This window comes from Scatophagus argus, chromosome 7 (assembly GCF_020382885.2).
Source record: "Scatophagus argus isolate fScaArg1 chromosome 7, fScaArg1.pri, whole genome shotgun sequence".
In the NCBI taxonomy this organism is placed as follows: domain Eukaryota; kingdom Metazoa; phylum Chordata; class Actinopteri; family Scatophagidae; genus Scatophagus; species Scatophagus argus.
Genome location: NC_058499.1, coordinates 11,201,691 through 11,220,299, shown reverse-complemented (window position 1 = coordinate 11,220,299; position 18,609 = coordinate 11,201,691). Strand labels below are relative to the sequence as shown.

Sequence of the window (18,609 nt, the reverse complement as noted above, 5' to 3'; positions counted from 1 at the left end):
AATATTAATGTTTCATCTCATTTTCCAGTGTAGTACCTTGGCCATGGTGATGAAGCGCAATGAACTGCAGTGTGATGAAGTTCTGGAATAATTTGCATGAATTTTGAATTAATTTTCATACGAACTCATCAATGTCAGCACATTAAGATATTTGGGAAAGTGTCATCATTTTATCGCTGGGCTGATGTAAAAGAAAAGCATTCTTTCAATTTTAAGCAGGACCAGTAGGAGGTTTCAATACATCTGTCCAGATAATGTGTTAACAATGCTATTTTTCTTGGGCATTATATTTTAACTACATTTAATTACAGCATCCAGGTCTTCTTAGAAAATGTTTTCACTGAAGCTGGGAATCACATCTCCGGATTATATCTGACCCACCGGGTGAACGGGTAGATCGACTATGGTTAATGTCCGGAGGGGGGCAGTAGTGTGCACGAAGCGTTTAAATCTCAACATAATATCACCAGACGAAGAGTGTCATCTGTCAAGCGTTTGCTAGTTGGCTAAAGCTAACTGACTTCCTTAGTAAATGCCGTCAGCCGGTCAGTAGTGACAATAATGGAACTGTTATGGTAAGTACTATCTTCGGTGCAAAACATTTGTACAGTGTTAGTGGTAGATTTTGTGATAGTTCGTGCAAATCAACTCAATAACTGACATCAACTTTGGGCTAAATAATGCTAGTTAGTTACTTAGCTAGTTACCATGCAGGGGAGTTTTATTGTGACTGACAGCTAACCTAGCTATGCTAACCAAATGTTATTGATTTTGTAGCATTATTATTCGATAGCGTTAGTGAGTAACGCACACCAAGGGCTGCCGTAAGGTGCTGATCAGATTTAACACACAAGTTCGTGGAGACTAACGAGAGAACTGCTTCAGGCTAGCATTAGCTGGCAGTTGGGGCATTTTAATGAGAGAGGCAGTTAACTATAATTTAACTAAACATGACGCCTTTTTAATAAGACGAATTTTGGACCTTATTTTTGAAATATTATCACAATAACATTACTGTCAGTGTTGACGTAATTATATTGGATTCAACAACGCTACGATAACGTTAGCTAGTATTTTGAAGGTTCAAATGGGAAGTTGTATGCATTTTACTTGACTTCATACTGTCGACTGTTGAGTTGAGTGAGCAGCCGAGTCTCACCTGTCTTTGTACATTACTCACATGACGTTATCAATAAGCACGAATAATAAATATCGTTCTAATTTCGCTATAATGACATTTCCTTTAGATAAAAACCCTTGCCATTTGAAACACATTAGGAACATGCATGGTACATTTAACCTGTGTCAGCTGGATACAAATACAAAGGTTATTTCTACTCACATGGTCATATTTTTAAGCTGTAAAAAGCAAATGTATGACAATTTTACATAATTCTTTAGAGACCGGTTGTTTGAAACGGAAATAATTTTGTCACTTAGTATAGTTTTGCTGTCTAAAATAGTAATTTAAACATTAATACCTGACACAAGAGCCGTAATAAGAAAAACAATGTGCTGATGCATGTTGTAATGTAACCTAAGGCATTATTATATAATACTTTGAAAGTTTTTACTACTGGATAATATTGTTTCTGTCTGTTGATATGTTTTCTGGGGTGTTGTGATATACTGACACTGACGATAACCGTCACCTTTTATCAACTGAAATATTACAGTAGATAATGAACATGTGATAATATAATGTAAATGTTTTTATGTTTATGTATTAGTTCATCTGGTTGCCTTTGCACTATTCACCACATCACGTTTAAGTGTGCAGGCAGACTTTTCCAGACCCCCCCCCCCCCCCGATAGTAATATACTTTATTTTATTTTAATATTGTTGTCATAGCATGTCATTTGTTTGACCATGATAATCATATAGTGAATATCTCTTATTTTGCTAGTCCTTTTCTAGCAAAGGTGTTAAAATAACAAATAGATCTTGTAATTTTAATTTACTCCAGTAAAGCCTGAAATGGAGTTGCTGTTGCATTGCTTTCCAATGTTGTACATGTTCCTACAGCAACTACTGGTTAAGTTCCTCTATCTTGCCTGTGAAAAGAAATGCAAAACTGTCTTAGCAGAAAATGCAGAAACAGTCCTTAATCTTTGGGTGCAACACAAGCTCTCTAATTTATTTTCATCATATATTTTCTCTTTTTAATTTGAGGGAGGACCCTCCAGTCCCCGATGCTCCTTTCTTTACCAGAGATCTCTACGACAAATATTCCCTTGCACCTAATATCAGAGAACTATGGGCCTTTCTGCAAAGGTATTTCAGTAAATTAACACATAAAGTAATACGTCAGTTCAGGTGCAATTTACTGAATTTTTAACTAGCGAGTCTTGATCTGTCATGCTCTTTGTCCCTCATTTTCTTTCTGCGTCCCGAAGTCCTGCAGAGAATGCCGACATAAAACAGGAGAGTGATGATGGGGATGCGAAAGCCTCCTGCTCTCTCTCCACAGAAGAAGCTGCAGAGTTTAAAGACAACTGTTGCATCAGCAAGAAAAAGTACGTACGTACGTACAGCTGTAATAGTGATGATCCATGTGCAGACAGTGCTATGGAAGGTGAAGAAGAATGTATGGGTGCCAAAAAAGTAAAGCTCAAACAGGATGAGAATGTGGAAGATGCTCCTTATCCTGAACCCAGACTGCCCTACCCATGTATGTCAAACTTGTCCTGCAAAGAGCAGAAGACATATCTTGACATTTTGATGAGTAAAAATACAAGGATTCCTCCACAGGTACAAACATTCTCTTTCTTAACTCTATTTTAATCCTGCCTGTCTGTGTCCATCACTTCTTGAAATAATCTCTTTTAATATTTCAGATGTTAAAGGCACGAATAAACAGTGAAGTCACGCAGTTCATGAGGTACCTGCAAGATGTGGCCAGAATATGCGCTGAAGACTACAACTTTATATCACAGGGAGCTTTGCAATATTCAGAGGTACTGACACCACAGTGATACCCATCTCTGTGAGACATGTGTTCTTACATCCTAAAACACAGCCCTGATTTGTTTTGTCAGGATTTCTTCAAGGGCTGTTTGGAGTGCATTAAGACAATTCCTCAGCTCTACCAGATCCGTGAGATGACTAGTTTGACAGGGGGAACTTTCAACCCAGGGCTGATGCTGACCTTTGAAAAACAGCTGCTAATCATGGTAATATAATTTTGAAAGAGTTATAGTCCCTTACATCTAGGATTATCACCTCATTTATTAATATTGTTGATAATAGCCATTGTCCACTTTTCTACTGAACCTTTTAACTTGAAGTGTTGAATTGCAGAATCAGCCATTCGGTGTTGATTCACTTCCTCTGTTTCCGTATTTGTACCCCTTATTTCTCCAGGGCAATGTGGATATTACAGACCACAAGATAGTGCCTGCTGACGCTCAGCTTGCATCGGATTATCAGAGTGTTTCATCAGTGAATCCTCCAGCTAAAAAAGCTAAGGACATGCATGCTGTAAGCAATTGTCTCGCTTTTTTAATTACTCCAATAAAGTAAGTCACAAGATGTTTTACTGCTGGGATGGGATTCATGACCGCAGGTCTATTGTAACTCAATTTTAGCACTTGCAGTTTTCTCAAAAGACACCAGAGGGTGTTCATGTCTTGCTCAGCAAAACCAGTGCTAATTGTGTTTCTGAAAGATGCCAGGTCACACGCAGTGCTGTCAAAGTCCAGTTAATTGTAGGAAGTAATGCAGTTACTTGTGTTCATTCGACTGATACATTAGATGTTGTGTAGTGTAATGTGGTCTTGGTTTTCTCTACAGACAATCAGCAGTGATAGCAATGCAGAGAAGCTGTGTGCCCGCTACGAGCCTCACGTGTGTCTGACTCGAGATGCCCTCGTCAGGCTGCTAGACAACCACGGCCCTGACTTTGGAGAGCAATGGGAAGTGCCTGTTTGGGTCAAGTCAAACCAAGGAAAAGGTACAGCATCATCACTCGGCCCCTCGGGCAGTGATGGAAGAACCTCAATCTTGACAACAAAAAAAATATTAAAAAACACGTTTAAATGTACGTATGTAATGTATGTGCTAAGTTAGATAGAGATTTACATGGCTACATTGATGCTAGTGAGGAATACAAATAGCAGTGTGCATACATAGAAGCTTAATAACACTAAGCATTCAGTATTATTGTGTTCTTCATTGTTTTGGTTGGCACATTTCATCTCAGCAAATTACTAAATATTCATAGAAAAAACAAAATATTTATCTTTGGAATTTTTATTTGCTAAATAGCAGTGAAGTAGACTAAAACTCTGTGTGCTGTGGGTGCTACTTCACATGTTTCTAAGTTTTAAATAAATTGCATGAAATTTTAGAATATCTGTAAGTGCATGTAAAAGTGAATCTAATTGAGTTGAGAGATTGTTAAACACATTTGTCAAGGAAATACAGTATGTAGTAAATAAATCTCTAGCTGGATCCAAACGCCCACCCTCTGTGCTTGTGGAATGAGTCCTCGCAGACTTTGGTCACATGCATGACTTGTATGGATCTTGATTGCAACTAGAGCCCATTAAAACGTGTACATATTTCTGTATCATGATGTGGTTGAATATTATTTCTGACCTGCAACATTCAAGTATAAATAAGTTAACTGTTTTAAAAGTATGTTTAAGGTTTTTTTGTTTGTTTTCTTTTTAGTTGACTACTGGAAAAACTACAACATAACGTCTATGTTAGAGTGAATTGTGGGTAATTACATCAGTAAAGTCTACTGAAGAGAGAGTCCAGTTAGATTCTGTGGAAGCACGCAGAAAGTCTGCTTGAGATCCCTTGAGATCTTGATAAAATGTGGCTTTGCAACAGCCCTCAGTACTCACAGACTTACTAGGAATGTGCCCACAAAGTCTGCAAGTCTGCAAAAGCAAAGTCCGAACATTTGGATTCAGCATTTGAATGACCTCATGGTGGTGCTGTTTCACTCATTCTTTTTTTCGCATCTTATTTCCAGGCAGTGGTCAGAAGAAGACTGTGTACATAGACTCACCGCTTCTGAAGACTGAAATGACAGTGAGAGAGAGGAGTCATATCTACCATGAGGAGAGTTTGAAGCTCTCCATCAAGAAGAACGGAAGTAAACACGTTTTTCATTTAATGACAGATCTTCCTGAAAATGAGCAGCAACTCTCACCGGTATGTTGACACACAAATGGATATCTTTCTATGCATGGTCTTATTTCATCAGAACAATGATTACTCATTTTTTGTTTCCTAACCAGGAGAGCTCACAAAGAAATATTGTGTCTTTTGAAAACAACGGCCTCGACTTTGAGGTGGACCTCACTGACTTGGAGACATTTGGAGAGATGACACCCATTAAAACCCCCAAGATACAGAAGGAGCAGGGCTTGTGTGTCAAAAGCAAAATAGCTACAAGTTGCCCACCTTTAAGTAAAACTGAAAGGTCTAGTAAGGATCTTGTAAACACTAGCAGCATTAGTTCCCAAGAGGAGACGAACACCTCACTGACAGATATGAATGATCCCATGACAGAGGGAACAACTCAGCCAGCTGTGAGTGAGACTGCTGTAGCAAAAACTGAACAAAGGAGAGCGGACTCCACGCAGAAAAGTAACGGAGACCTAGTCTTCACAGGAGACTCAGATGATGAGAAGCTAGTCATTGATGACTTCGTGTCTCCAGCAAAAACACCTACAAAACAAGCCAAGCCTAATACCACAACATGCCCTGAGTCAGTACCGGTAAATTCAGAGTCACCTTCCCCTCAAAATGTTACAAGGCAGAGGCGACAATCCAGAAGAGCCAAGGTATCTGGTGACCAGCTGAGTGAAATCCTGCGCATGCAGGCGGCCATGTTCAGCTCTGCCAATGACACGGCCAGATGTTCCACTGTATCCCAGGAGACCACCTCACCCACCAGATGTATGGGACCTTCCATTCAGTCCCATTCATTGTCTCTGGTTAAGCCCAGCGTGTCCTCATATTTAGAGAGAAACCAGAAGCAGGATGGAGATATCGGCGCTGCTCCTCATGAATCTGCACCAGTGGTCGGCGTCACTACAACAGAGCACAAAAGTTAGCATCAAACTGATTTTCGTTTTGTGGATTTAAGTGTGCTCTGTGTCTGTGTGCTTAATTAACCCACTGGATGCTACCCCCTCCCACTCAGAGCTACTGTCACAAGACCTGCAGGCTGGTGTGGAAGATGAACAAGATTACGAGGCTCCAGAGAAAGGCAACCTGTTCTACAAACTCTACAGTCTGCAAGATTTGCTGCTCATGGTGCGCAGCTCTGTCTCACTGACCCACACCAGAAGAGTAGGGGACAGCCAAAACCGGGTATACACACCAGTCTCTACACATCCTGCAGAATTTCATGGTTTCATTTCTTATACTGAAGTGTTAGATTCATATATGCACGAGTCTTATCTCTGTCCTTTCTTTCCCTCCCCCTAATAGTACGTGCCAGTGCACGTCTTGCCCAAGCTGGAGTACCAGTTGAGTTACGGTGTTGAGTGTCTGAGCAGCAGTGAGGCCTGCCAGCTGTGGACTGAGACGTTGCTCCACTCCAGCACTGTATCCTACACAGGTAAAACTTACTTCACGTGTACCTACATTCCTCTTTCTAAATTAAGTGAAAATCAAGACAGTAATGTAGTGTATTATGGGCCGTCCCTGCACTCTTTTCATTTATCAGTATGACTGCCACGAAAACAGTCAAAGTAACATTTATGTGGATTATAAAAAGAGAATTTTTTTTCCTCTCCCACCCTTGCAGGGCTTAGTAGTGTTCACATGGCAGATCCTCCCACAAACCAGTGGAACAGTCTTTAGATGACTCACCACTGTGCTGTGGCTGTGTAGCAATCGAGTTTACTTTGTTGCCATAACTACAGCCACACTTGATTGTGGGGAATTACCAGGAACGTAGCATGCAGAGCTCAGCTAAATGTTGTTTTGAACTTAAGTTAAACTCCCCTAATGTATGTGCTGCTTAGCTGTGGCTCAAGATGCAAGGAAAGACTCCAACCCTTTTTCTTTACAAGGGCCATTGATTTGTTGTCTGGGAATGAACGTCATAGCGTAATGAATTCTTTTCTGTATAATGTAGACCTATGGCAAAAAAATAGCCTCTAAATTATACCCCTTTCAAGTCTGTTGAATGGTTAACATACTTGTCAGGATCATCAGCATTGCTGTCCATACAACAAGCTTGTATACTGGTTCCTTTATAATCAGCATTATAGCTATAAATAGCTTTGTCTGACAGTCTATCAGGCATCTGAGACCCTAAATTTCTTTGAAGCGATTGTCTGAGTTGATAAATTTTTAGATTTTGTAGTCTACAAGCATGGTTACCTGCAACAACACAGAAAAGGGAACAGCCGGTGAAAAAACAATGATAACATGTAAGAATTATTTGTAACAATATACAGTAGAATGTCTCCCATTTAGTGGCATTATGCAACAGCTGATAAAAGACTACTTATTTGTTCAGTGGTTCCCGGTTCATCATGTGCTTTATCATGTGGCATTCCCCAATTGTGTATTTTTGGCTGTGGCTGTAGGCTCTGAAGCAGTCCATAATTGAGGGAAGGCACTGTTGAAATAAGCAGGCATTACAAGCTGGAGTGGGAGGCAGGAAAGGAGACAGGACCAACAAGCATTTCTTACCACCCACTCAAGCTTGTAACAGCACTGGCAAATCATCACAGACTAATTATTTGTAAGTACTAGGAATGCCATTGATGATGAAGTGAAGCTCTTGATGTGCACGCTCATTAGCTCTTGTTGTTTCCTCAGTGTATCTCTCGCCTTCCCTTTCTGTCTCTGTAGCTCACATCAATGCACACACATCAAAAGTAGCTCTGCTGCGAAAGCTGCCTGACGACTGGAAGCAGAACATCTCCTGTGGGTTCAAGTGAGTGTCGATACAACAGATGTGTGCAGATGAATAGGATTAGTCTAATCGCCCTTGTATGATTATGTTACTTAGGAGGTTGTCAGTCAGTTTATCAATAATCTGAGCCTTTTCATCAATGGTTGCTATTGTTGCTTCTTGTTTTGTCATGGGAATAAGTGTTGAAGTTTAGATCCCAGCAAAATAGACAAAGCTGTAACTTGGTGATGACTCTTTTCCATCCACAGGCCGTCCAAGTCACTGAATATACTGCACCACCTGCTGAAAAAGCTGACTGGGTAAGCCGTTGAGCAAACTGACATTGTTTTGTTTTCATTGTTTTCATCATTAGTGTTGAACTCTCGGCAGGATTTCATCCCTCTCATTTGGCAAATCTTTCAAGTTTTGTAAAACTGTTCAAAATAAATCTGGGCTGGTTTCACATTTTTTGATTTAATGCAAAATGTCTGTGTTTTATGTAAAAAAAATTGTATATGTATGTGTGTGGTTTTAGAATGATTTGTTTTAAACTCCATTGTTCAGTTGGATTACCTCTGCAGATGAGTTGTCTTCTGTCTTCACGCTCTGTTGAAGTTGATGAAATTATTGTACAGTCAGATCCCACATCCTCAAGCTAAAAATATGACGATAGTCTGCCTTCATGTTTGTGTTGGAGGGTTGCACCATTCATTACTCAACAGCACATAATAGACGTGTCACCCTCAGCTTTCTTAAGGCTCTGTTCTCCTACATTCCAATCATGTAACAGGAAACAAGAAGCCCTTGTGAATGCTACAACATTTTTCAGTGTGTCAGTTTTTGCCTTTAATACACCCTTGGCAACTTGATTTGGTTTGGTAGGTTAGAGGACGGACGATACCTGATCGCACACAAGGCGGGGGAACCATTTGTGACCTTACTAAAAGCAGCTAATGGGAAAGTGACTCGGGGGGCATACAACCTGCAGCAGGTCCACAGCTCTGTCCCACGGCCCCCGGAATCTGGCCTCGTGCCTTGGATACCTGTGGATCCAGCCGTGGTCCTGCCCTTTCACCAGAAACATGGCCGTGTTCCCTGCACCTTCCCGCTAAAACCTTTTCTAAAGGTGTGTACTTAATTTAACTTATGTCACCCTGCTTACTGCACAGATGGATGGCACCGTGGAAAAAATATAATGACCATGGAGTTTATAGCCAGACTAATTATGTCAGTGAGGTGTAAGTTTGTTCTAACGTAGAAGTGTTTATTGAATGTGTAGGTCTATGTGTAGGTGTAAGTCTACACTCTTTATTAGACACACACACAGATTCTCTGAAAGCCAAGACAAATTAATCTCAGTTTCCCAATAAGTTGTGGTGAGTGCAAAGCCGAGGGCCGTTTTCATATCAGACGGGCTGAACCAGCACACCAGTGTGCCAAAAACTAACAACGGGGACAATAGAGACCATAGCAGCATTGGCCCCGGCTCAGCAGTCTTTATTGGTGTAGATCCTGAGACATTCATTGGATTCCTGTATGAAATTCCACATAACAAAGACGTTTACAGCTTTTAACTTGCGAAACAACAAAGGAAAACAAATGTCAGTCAAACAAGTTTTGTTGCCACTGATGTTTCTACTACTGAGAATGACATTTGACATAAGATGTAACCTTTTTACCTTTCTTTTAACTTACCAGACAGAAAAAGTCGGACCCTCGCAGCCCAACAATCCTGGAGCTGGGCAGTCGAAGGGCAACATGGGTGCAGAAGGCAACACAAAGAAGAAGAAAAAGAAACGTGCAGCCAGACGTAACAAGTATATTAAAAAGCTAATTCAGAAATCAGTTTAAAATGGGAAGGATTTAATATCATGTCATTCATTTCATTTAGATTAGGTGAGTCAGAAGAGGAGCTGGATCTGTACTGCTAAGGAAAGGAAAGGAAAGGAAAGCACTCACCAGGTCTTTGATTTCATACTGAAAATACTGACCTTAAATAGAAATGTGAATGCTGAAGCACTTTTACAGTGTAGAATCTACATGTTTATATTTATATTTTGTCCAGAGATATTTTCGTATATTTTGCCAATTTAATGTTTTGTTAAAAAAAACATTAGCAATAAAGTTATTTTGTCTGTATTGCGCACAAGTTTCTGTTTATTGACTACGTGAACTTGAGATTAGACATCACCTTAAAACTCTCCTGAGTGCACAGTGACTTTGAATAGTTTGTGTGCAACTGTGAGGGAAAACACTGATAAAGTTTTAAAACTTTGGAGTTTCCGGTGGCTTCTTGTGGAGCAGGGTGGAGTCATGAGTGAATGGAAAAGGGGAGGGAGTGTGAATCAGGGGAGGTGAAAGGGGAAGCCTTTTTCTGTGTCAGAAAAGTTAAACGTCCACACCCCATTCTACTTCAACATCGGCTGGAAAAAATCTGTGCATCATCTCAACTTCTACAACGAAGGTACGTTCGGTGACATACTTTTTAATGTGTACTAGCTGAATTTGTCATTGAGATTTCAAGCATTCCGTTCAGTCTGTGCAAACGTGTTTTGTTTTGTTGCTTTCCTTGAGTTCTGGTTAAGTAAGAATGAATTCCAGCTCTCCAGTCTGAGCTCTTGGCTGGCTCCTTGTGTGCATGTGAATGTACTCAGTTGCCATTCCAGGCTGAAGTACAGTAGTATTTTCCAGGGTGTGTCTCTTTAGGGTTTGCTGTTAAGGATGTGTGTGTGGCTGAACAAGGCTTAGAAAGTTTTACTATTTTACTGGAAACTATTCTAGATGGGGTAAAGCAGTGAAAACAAAGGAATAACAAATGATAGATTAAACAGAATGAAGTCTGATGCAGGGATTTTTATCTGCCAAAAGAACCTTTAAATTTAAAAGAATTAAGAAGTTTGTCAGCCTAGAAGACATCTCCTTGGTGGCTTGAGTGATGTTATCTTGAGACACAACAAACATGACCCCTGGTTCAGCTCAGGCAAGTCAGTGATAGCATTGCAATGAGATTTGATTACAACATTGTACTGTGTTGACAGATTTGTCACCTTTTCCGGCACAGACAAAATGGCTATGGTATCAGAGTTTCTGGGACAACTGTCTCTCAACATTGGGGTAACGTTTTTTTTTGTTTTCTTCTTTTCTCACTCAGTACATTATGCACACTAGGTACACGACATGCTGTTTATTTTATTTATTTTTTATTTTTTTTAAAAACAGGCATCAGTTTCATGTCTCTAATTTGCTTCAAATCCTCAGTCCTGTGAGCCCACATACCCAACTGTGGTATCTGCTGTGGACTTCAACCCTGACACGGATGCTGCCAGAATAGAGACTGCTATCAAAACCAAAGGCAAGATACAATGCTGTACATGTTCCTCAAAATAAAAAAATATATGTTTGTTTTTGCAGCTTCTCTGTACCGATGAGCAGTTGGTTTTTGTGAGTCAGCATCCTGGCTTAAAGTGATTTGACAGTGCTGGGAACACCTCCAAGTCCATGCCTCAGTGCTGGCAGGGATGTGTTCTGGCTACTGACTGAGAGGCTAATGGCAACAGTTTGACTGCTAACTCTTTAGGAGCCAACCATTTTGTGTTGTCCTATGAAAAGAACCCAAAAAGTCACAATGGAGTAAAAGTAATAATATTGAGCTAAAATATTACTTAGGTAAAAGTGAAAATTGCTCGTACAAATAGTACTTGAGTCTAGTCTTTAAGTATCTGATATTATATATGGTTTACACTGATCAGTCATCATATTAAAAGTAAGGAAGTATCTGTAGTAAAGTAAATATCAGAAGTAAATTCCTGACCAATTCATGGACCTTATTCTAGCCCAAAATGCGAATGTCTCACTCCTCAAATTCTCTTAGTTAAAAATGAATATTGCTGTCCACATACTGACTCGCTCAACACATTCATAAATTGCCTTTGGCACCAAAAGTTATATAAAAGTCAGAATTTTACCTCTGATTGACAATATAACCATGAGACCAAAAACCCCTGTCAGTTGGGCTTTTGAAAAAGTCGTACATTATCGTGTAATGTTGAATAAAGTATTCACTAAACATGACACTAAATATAGATTGTAGACAGTAAAAGGCGTGCATTTAAAATTTTACTGGTGAACACATACAAAAATATTAGCATTGATATATACGTAAGTACTTACTTACTTATAAGTACTTTTCAAGCAGAGTGATTTGTATTATAATTATTGATACATTTATGTGTCACCATCACTAATGTTTCAGCTGGCAAAGGAAGGGCTAAGCTGCTTAATCTATACATTTTAATTTGATTATTTGTTGTATTTCTCATACTAACCTGAATATAAAGTAACTAGTTACCACAGCTGTCAAATTAATCTAGTGGGTTAAAAGCTACAACAGTATAATGCAGTAGTAGTATAAAGTTGTATAAAATAGAAATATTCAAGTGCAGTACCTCAAAATTGTACAATACTCAATTGCAGCATGTCTATAAATGTATTTATTGATTAAATTGCATCCATTTTTTTCTCACCTGATTTGTGTAATGTTTGTGTCTATTTATTCAAACATCAGGAGTGGATGAACAGACCATCATTGACATCCTAACAAAGCGGACCTACTCACAAAGGAGGGAGATCGCTTTTGCTTATGAACGGAGGGCAAAGAAGGTACAGTAGAACTTGACAGAAAACCCCCAATTCTTTACAGCTCTTATTATATGCTGGTAAGGGACACATTCTGTCCAATCAGATAACGCGGTTGTATTTTTAGGACATGATCACAGCCCTGAAAGGAGCGCTGTCTGGCTCTCTGGAAACGGTGATCCTCGGACTGATGAAGAGCACAGCTCAGTACGATGCCTCAGAGATCAGAGGATCTATCAAGGTAAAGGTCACAGATGGCCGTGCTCAGCATCAGTGGATTTAACTGAAGGGTTACATTGCCCTCTACTGGGAGGATGACAAAACTTGCTTTTTCCTGCAGCCTGATCTTCAAGTGTCATGTCTCTTTCAGGGCTTAGGAACAGATGAAGAAACACTGATTGAGATTTTATGCTCACGCAGCAATAATGAGCTGGTGGAGATCAAGAAGGTCTACAAGGAGTGTAAGTCCAAAACATCCCAGGCATTCACATAATGGGCTAGAAATACTTTGTAATATACAGTGTCTCACCAATAAGTCAATGTGCTGCACTATTAGTCTGTTGTACAACCTAATCTAATGCCTTAACTAAAACTATTATTTCTCAGTGTTCAAGAAGGACCTGGACAAAGACGTGGCAGGCGACACCTCTGGGAACTTCGCTAAGCTGCTCTTAGCTCTGGTGCAGGTGAGGTTTGTTAGTTCCTGCTCTTTATGATTCATTTAACCCTAACTATGTAGACAAAACCGACCTGAGTCGTGTTTTATTTCTGAGCAGGCCAAGAGAGCAGAACCATCTGCTGTTGTGGACTATGAAAAGATTGATGAAGATGCCAGAGTAAGTTACATTTAATAACTTCTAAAATCTAAAGGATATTATACCAATGTCCTACTTTAGAAGTTTTTTTATTTCAGAAATGTCTAAATGAGTTTGGAAAACCTGGATAATTTGATAAAACTGTGTGGGAAAAGAAATTTTATTTACAGACTTTAGATTAATATTACTTGATTTTGCTATTTTCATATTCTTATGCCACAGAGTGTCAAGCACTAACAACTGGTGTATTCTTGATTCAACTCAGGCTCTCTATGACGCTGGAGTAAAAATAAAAGGAACTGATGTGGCGACTTGGATCTCCATTATGTCAGAGAGAAGTGTACCCCACCTTCAGAAGGGTGAGACAGACACTCTGTTTTCCTTTGGTATCATGATTATACCGGTGTGGATTTTTATTTTTCCTTAATAATTTGTAAAATGTACTCACTAACAGTCAGTCATTAATTACAGTCAGTCATCTTTTTTCTCTGCTTGTTAGTATTTCAGAGGTACAAGAGCTACAGCCCCTATGACATGCAGGAGAGCATTGTGAAGGAAGTTAAAGGAGATTTACAAAAGTCCTTTCTGGTGCTAGGTATGTATATACTCAATAATTCACATTATTAATGCAAAAAAAGTTACTTAGAATTAATAATGATTTATTTATTATCTGAAGTAAATATTCACCCTGTAGGCTGTTGGTTTTGTTTTACTTCCAGAATTAGAAAAGAAAATCATCTGTCAAATTCAAAATGTATTACTGTGGATATTTATTCTTTTTCCCTTTTGTTCCAGTTCAGTGCTTTGAAAACAAGCAGCTGTACTTTGCCAAACGACTGAATGAAGCAATGAAGGTAGTTGCAGTGCTGCTCTCTTTCTTCATGTTGAAATGTGGCTATTTTCAGGGCCAGACTTTATATTTTTTTTTAACAGATGTAAGAAGTACATCTGCTTGTGAAAGTGCAATTTTGCTGCGGGAACACAGAATCCAAAAGTTGGCAAAAGTTCTCTTACAACAGCGTTGCATCAGCTGCTGTAGTTAAGTTTAGAGCACGTACAACTTAAGTAAGTGCTGACTTATGCTTGTCTGCTCAGAGTAAAGGAGCCAAAGAGAAGCTGGTGACCAGAATTATTGTGTCACGCTGCGAGGTGGACCTGAAGAAGATCTGTTCTGAATACAAGACCACCTTTGGACAGTCTCTGCAAAAGACTATTCTGGTAAGTGATTCATACAGCTTGCCCCTGGCCCCTACTGATTCACACTAGGACTTGTTCTGTCATGCAGCCACACTAACCTGATCTTGTTTCTGCAGGAACACACCAAGGGAGACTACCAGAAGGCGCTGCTCAGTCTGTGCGGACCGGAGGTATAAAGCTCAAATAACACAAATCAGAATGTCCTGACTTTCCACAGCTTGAAGGGTTCGGTGGAAAGGTTAGCTTATGAAAAACACACTTGGAACAAATTCTGTGGCCAAAGCCCACCCTCCTTTTTCTGCACACATTCAAGGAGATAAATTTATCTTTCTGATACATGAAGAAACTGTATGTCCGCTTACTTTTCTCTTACCAGAATGGCAATAAAGCTGCTTTTATTGGAGTTTTCTTCCTTACTGTTCTTGCATCCCTCCTAGTTTGTTCTTTCTTGATGTTTATATAAATAACCACTAGAGGGCACTATAGTAACATTTAAATCCACTGCAGAAGGCTTCAGCTCCTTGGTGTCTCAGGGCTTCAAAAGATCTGAGACATTAGGTTTTTAAATATAATGAAATTTGGTCTCAAATGGCTTTTTTTTTTCATTCTGTTATCATCCCTCTTCTTGATTATTGGAAGTGATAAATTAAGTGAAAATAACTGAAAACTGCAGGTGATATACTGTATGTTTTACTTGCACAAGGGATTAAATAAAGCTGTTTTGTAGCTTGTGAATTTTAAAAATGGTTGTTAAATTTATTGCGTATAGATGCAAAACGTCAGCTGCGCTGTTTGCAAACCTGAAGATTTATGACTTTCTGACAACTTAATAATGTATGATGTGTACAGCATCTTTTCATACAAACATTTATGAGAAATCTTCTTCATTTTCTACTATGAGGTTCCGTCAAGATGATTTAATCATTAGTGTGTTTTTCAGTGTTTGTTTGGTGCTAATATTTTAATTAAAAATGTTAATTTTACCTCTGGCAAAGATGATTTGCATATCACTAAACAAGCGGCTATACAGTGTGTTTCTGCTGTTTAGTTTGTGGTCTCTCAGGATGAAATAACCACCACAGTGTTGTCAAGGCATTTCTACTGAAGTATAAGGAAAAAATGGCCCCAAAAGGCAGGATCAGTACTGCTGAACACAGGAAAAGGATGTGAGGGAAAGTGCACAGACTTAATAATCTAATGAAAACAATGTGGTGCACTGTGACTCAAATATAATAGAAGATCATCAATGATTGTGAGAGAAATCGCCAGATGAAATAATGTCTCTGTCTAATATTTTCACTGGTTGAGTAGCCGAGGAGAGGAAATGGCTTCAAATTTTAACAAGGCATTGGATTTATGATCATTTTGTAATAATATTGATGAGAACATTAGCCCTTTGTGATGGTTTATGTTTATAGGCAATAAAAGAATAAAATATAGTGTAAAGTAAGATAAAACAGTATTTTGCAAAGCAGGGACTGAGATTTATGCATGAATATGGTGACAGATTAATCTCTGCATCATAAAGAGGAAAGCACCACCATATTTTTCCCTTTTTTATATGGATGTACAACATGCTGTTCTGTTCAAGGCCAGCCCGTAGGGACCTCCAGCAAACCCAAGGGGAACTCTCTTCTCAATTGAAACGATGCAATTTACTGTCCCAAACGCTGGCACTTCATCATTCAGAGGACTTTAACCCCATGAATGTCAAACACAGAGCACGTTGGGAAGGAGATGGAATACCTCGCATTACCATAACAACTAGAGCCAAATGACAAGCACTCTGAAGCCTAAAAGGTGAAGAATAATACCACATAATCACCTCATAAAATATGAATTTGAGAAGAGATTTCTGATCACTTAATATTTTCAATAAAGATACTGATAAGGAAGCAGTGGCCATTCCCAGCCTTCAGGCCGCTGCATTATGGTGGTTTCAGCCTTTAAGGTCAGTCAAATCCCGTTCCTCCGACGAAGACTTGCCCCATTTAGACTGAACATGTGGACCCCCCCCACACACACACACATTTCACCTCAGAGACAAAGCCCAGGCAGTGCTACAGGCATCCAGCAGCATTAAAGTTTCACAATACAGCTGTGTTAGCTGCTGCTGGCCCGCCAGACATACCAACTGCGCATTGGGAAGGTATTAGTTTGTGCTTTTTATTAATTTATTGCATTGAACAGAACTTGTGACTTGGAGAACCAACAGCTTCTTCACATTGCTTCTTCTCTCTCTCTCTCTCTCTCTCTCTCCTTGACAAATGTGAACCCGGTTCAGAATTTCTGTGCAGAGCACCAAAGGGTGTTTAATTATAGAGCAGTAGGCCACCAAGGTCTGCTTTTAATTGTGTGTTTCTGCGTGTGAGTGTGTTTGCCTGCAGCCCTATAGGTCGCAGGCATACACTAAATGAGAGTTCCTACAGGCTAAGCTGGAGGACCCGCTCCCTCACCACAGCTACACAGCCAAGAGTTGGATTAATATTTTCTTAATTATCATTATTTAATTCAGCAACAGCGCAGCTTCTGAGGTGAAAGCGTGGCCTTTGTCTTTGTGATTGCTGAATATCCTGGCTCGTTAAGGGCGCAGAGAGATCCTGTATATGATAAATAAAGAGATTGTGTCTTATTCTGCTGATGCCCCAGGGAGAGTTGGCACCACACTGAAGGACATCACCTTCTAAAGAATAACGCTCTGCTGATGTTTCTCTGCTCAGACCGCAGCCGGATCCTCCGCCTCTGGCATCGTCAGGCCCGCTTCCTTTTATGAGGCTCAAACTGAGACAACAGCACTGGCAGAAGTGCGCTGTGCACTCGTCATGCCATCAGGCTGCCTCCTTTGTACAGCAGACTGGTAATTGAAACAACATAAGAGAGCAGAATAAGGCCTGTCTCCTCTTGGGTTCTGGCTGCAGTCAGTCCATCTGCAGACATATCGAGAAGTTTATAAAAGAGCTTTGTGTACATGCAACACAGTTTATGTCTGTGAGGAGTTCAGCTCCTGTCATCTTGAGAAGCCAAAAAAGACTCTGAAGAAGCTTGTACTTGATGCTCACTATGAACCGTCCACAGTTGAGCCTGTTTTGGTACAAATAAGGTGCAGTTTGTATTAATAAGAAGATGATGCTGTTATTAATTGTACATTAAATCAATCATTTCTGATACTATAGTCACAATCAAGTTTGTTAAAAATCCTGCCTGGAGACACGTGCAGACTTTTCTATAGTTTATCAGATCAGCAGTATTTGATGCTCAGGGCTGGACTGGATGCTGACTTTTCTCTTTGCTTGAAGCTTCCTCTCTATTGCTATGTGCTGAATGAATGAGAATACCCTGTGGCTGGTTAACCTACACTCTCTGTCTGTCTGTCTGTCTGTCTATCTATTTATCTGTCTATTTATCTATCTATCTGTCTGTCTGTCTGTCTGTCTGTCCGTCCTCTTTCAGTCGGCCCACAAAGACAGCCCTCATTCCCCTCTTATCTATTCTGCCACTCTGCCAAATGTGCGAAAGGGAATTTTCTGACAGAGGACGTTGCTTGCAAAGATTGCTGTGATCCACTCAATTTCATGAAGTATCTGACAGAGGCTGGTCTTCTGTTTTATATCGAGCAGGGCCCATGTATGCATACTGTGTGTGTGTGTACAGTTTAATGTTTTGATGAGGCTGTGTGGCCTCCAGCCAGATGCACTAATGATAATTCTCTGTGAAGTGGTTGTAATGGTCTGGCCCCAGCATCAGCAGCTCCTCTGTTGTTTGCACATGCCACTGGATCAGTTTGGGGTGTGTGTGCTTTGCAGCAATGCCGATAATATAACCAAGAACTGCAAGGATAAGTGTCTTTATCAGGGTGGCATATTAATGTTTATTTACACCATGGCTAATAAGATGTGTGCTCTGCAGCAAGGTGAGACAGAATGATGGTGGGTAATTAAACTGCTTTGCTTTAGATTCATCCATTATCCATACTCAAGCCTGCATACATAATGTAATAATGTAAAATAAGGCTTGTTGCAGCAGCGGATGAGGTGAACATTCTGAGGTGTTCTCATCCTTGGAGCGCCGTGTAAATCAATACAGCATGT

The 18,609-nt window shown here is 39.9% G+C and overlaps 2 protein-coding genes across 4 annotated transcripts; both read left to right on the top strand.

Moving 5' to 3' along the window:
• The first annotated feature begins 419 nt into the window (after positions 1 to 419).
• ice2 (interactor of little elongator complex ELL subunit 2) lies at positions 420 to 10,023 on the top strand. Of its 2 annotated transcripts, none has more exons than XM_046394504.1 (16): positions 420 to 575; positions 2,174 to 2,275; positions 2,398 to 2,752; positions 2,839 to 2,958; positions 3,040 to 3,174; positions 3,365 to 3,481; positions 3,794 to 3,953; positions 4,986 to 5,167; positions 5,254 to 6,070; positions 6,165 to 6,334; positions 6,455 to 6,584; positions 7,832 to 7,916; positions 8,144 to 8,194; positions 8,757 to 9,000; positions 9,573 to 9,691; positions 9,766 to 10,023. In XM_046394504.1, exons 1-16 carry the CDS (start codon positions 562 to 564, stop codon positions 9,803 to 9,805), a joined length of 2,841 nt encoding a protein of 946 aa, XP_046250460.1. In that variant the 5' UTR covers positions 420 to 561; the 3' UTR covers positions 9,806 to 10,023. The 2 variants fall into 2 exon arrangements, with proteins under 2 accessions (XP_046250460.1, XP_046250461.1); XM_046394505.1 differs by having other exon boundaries at positions 421 to 575; positions 2,472 to 2,752.
• A 157-nt stretch (positions 10,024 to 10,180) lies between these two features.
• On the top strand, positions 10,181 to 15,265 carry LOC124062056 (annexin A2-like). Of its 2 annotated transcripts, none has more exons than XM_046394507.1 (13): positions 10,181 to 10,338; positions 10,913 to 10,988; positions 11,133 to 11,226; positions 12,439 to 12,533; positions 12,637 to 12,750; positions 12,880 to 12,970; positions 13,116 to 13,195; positions 13,286 to 13,345; positions 13,590 to 13,683; positions 13,824 to 13,919; positions 14,120 to 14,178; positions 14,420 to 14,542; positions 14,638 to 15,265. In XM_046394507.1, exons 1-13 carry the CDS (start codon positions 10,196 to 10,198, stop codon positions 14,695 to 14,697), a joined length of 1,185 nt encoding a protein of 394 aa, XP_046250463.1. In that variant the 5' UTR covers positions 10,181 to 10,195; the 3' UTR covers positions 14,698 to 15,265. The 2 variants fall into 2 exon arrangements, with proteins under 2 accessions (XP_046250463.1, XP_046250464.1); XM_046394508.1 differs by having other exon boundaries at positions 10,208 to 10,338; positions 10,936 to 10,988.
• Positions 15,266 to 18,609: the final 3,344 nt, after the last annotated feature.

What these genes read in the sequence shown, in the direction of transcription:
- ice2 (XM_046394504.1), top strand. An exon ending in GAGCTTTGCAATATTCAGAG is followed by an intron (nt 2,959 to 3,039) that starts GTACTGACACCA and finishes TTGTTTTGTCAG; the next exon opens with GATTTCTTCAAGGGCTGTTT. An exon ending in CGCTAAAACCTTTTCTAAAG is followed by an intron (nt 9,001 to 9,572) that starts GTGTGTACTTAA and finishes TTAACTTACCAG; the next exon opens with ACAGAAAAAGTCGGACCCTC.
- LOC124062056 (XM_046394507.1), top strand. Translation starts at nt 10,196, where the DNA reads ATGGAAAAGGGGAGGGAGTGTGAATCAGGGGAGGTGAAAGGGGAAGCC. An exon ending in AGATTGATGAAGATGCCAGA is followed by an intron (nt 13,346 to 13,589) that starts GTAAGTTACATT and finishes GATTCAACTCAG; the next exon opens with GCTCTCTATGACGCTGGAGT. An exon ending in TGTACCCCACCTTCAGAAGG is followed by an intron (nt 13,684 to 13,823) that starts GTGAGACAGACA and finishes TCTGCTTGTTAG; the next exon opens with TATTTCAGAGGTACAAGAGC.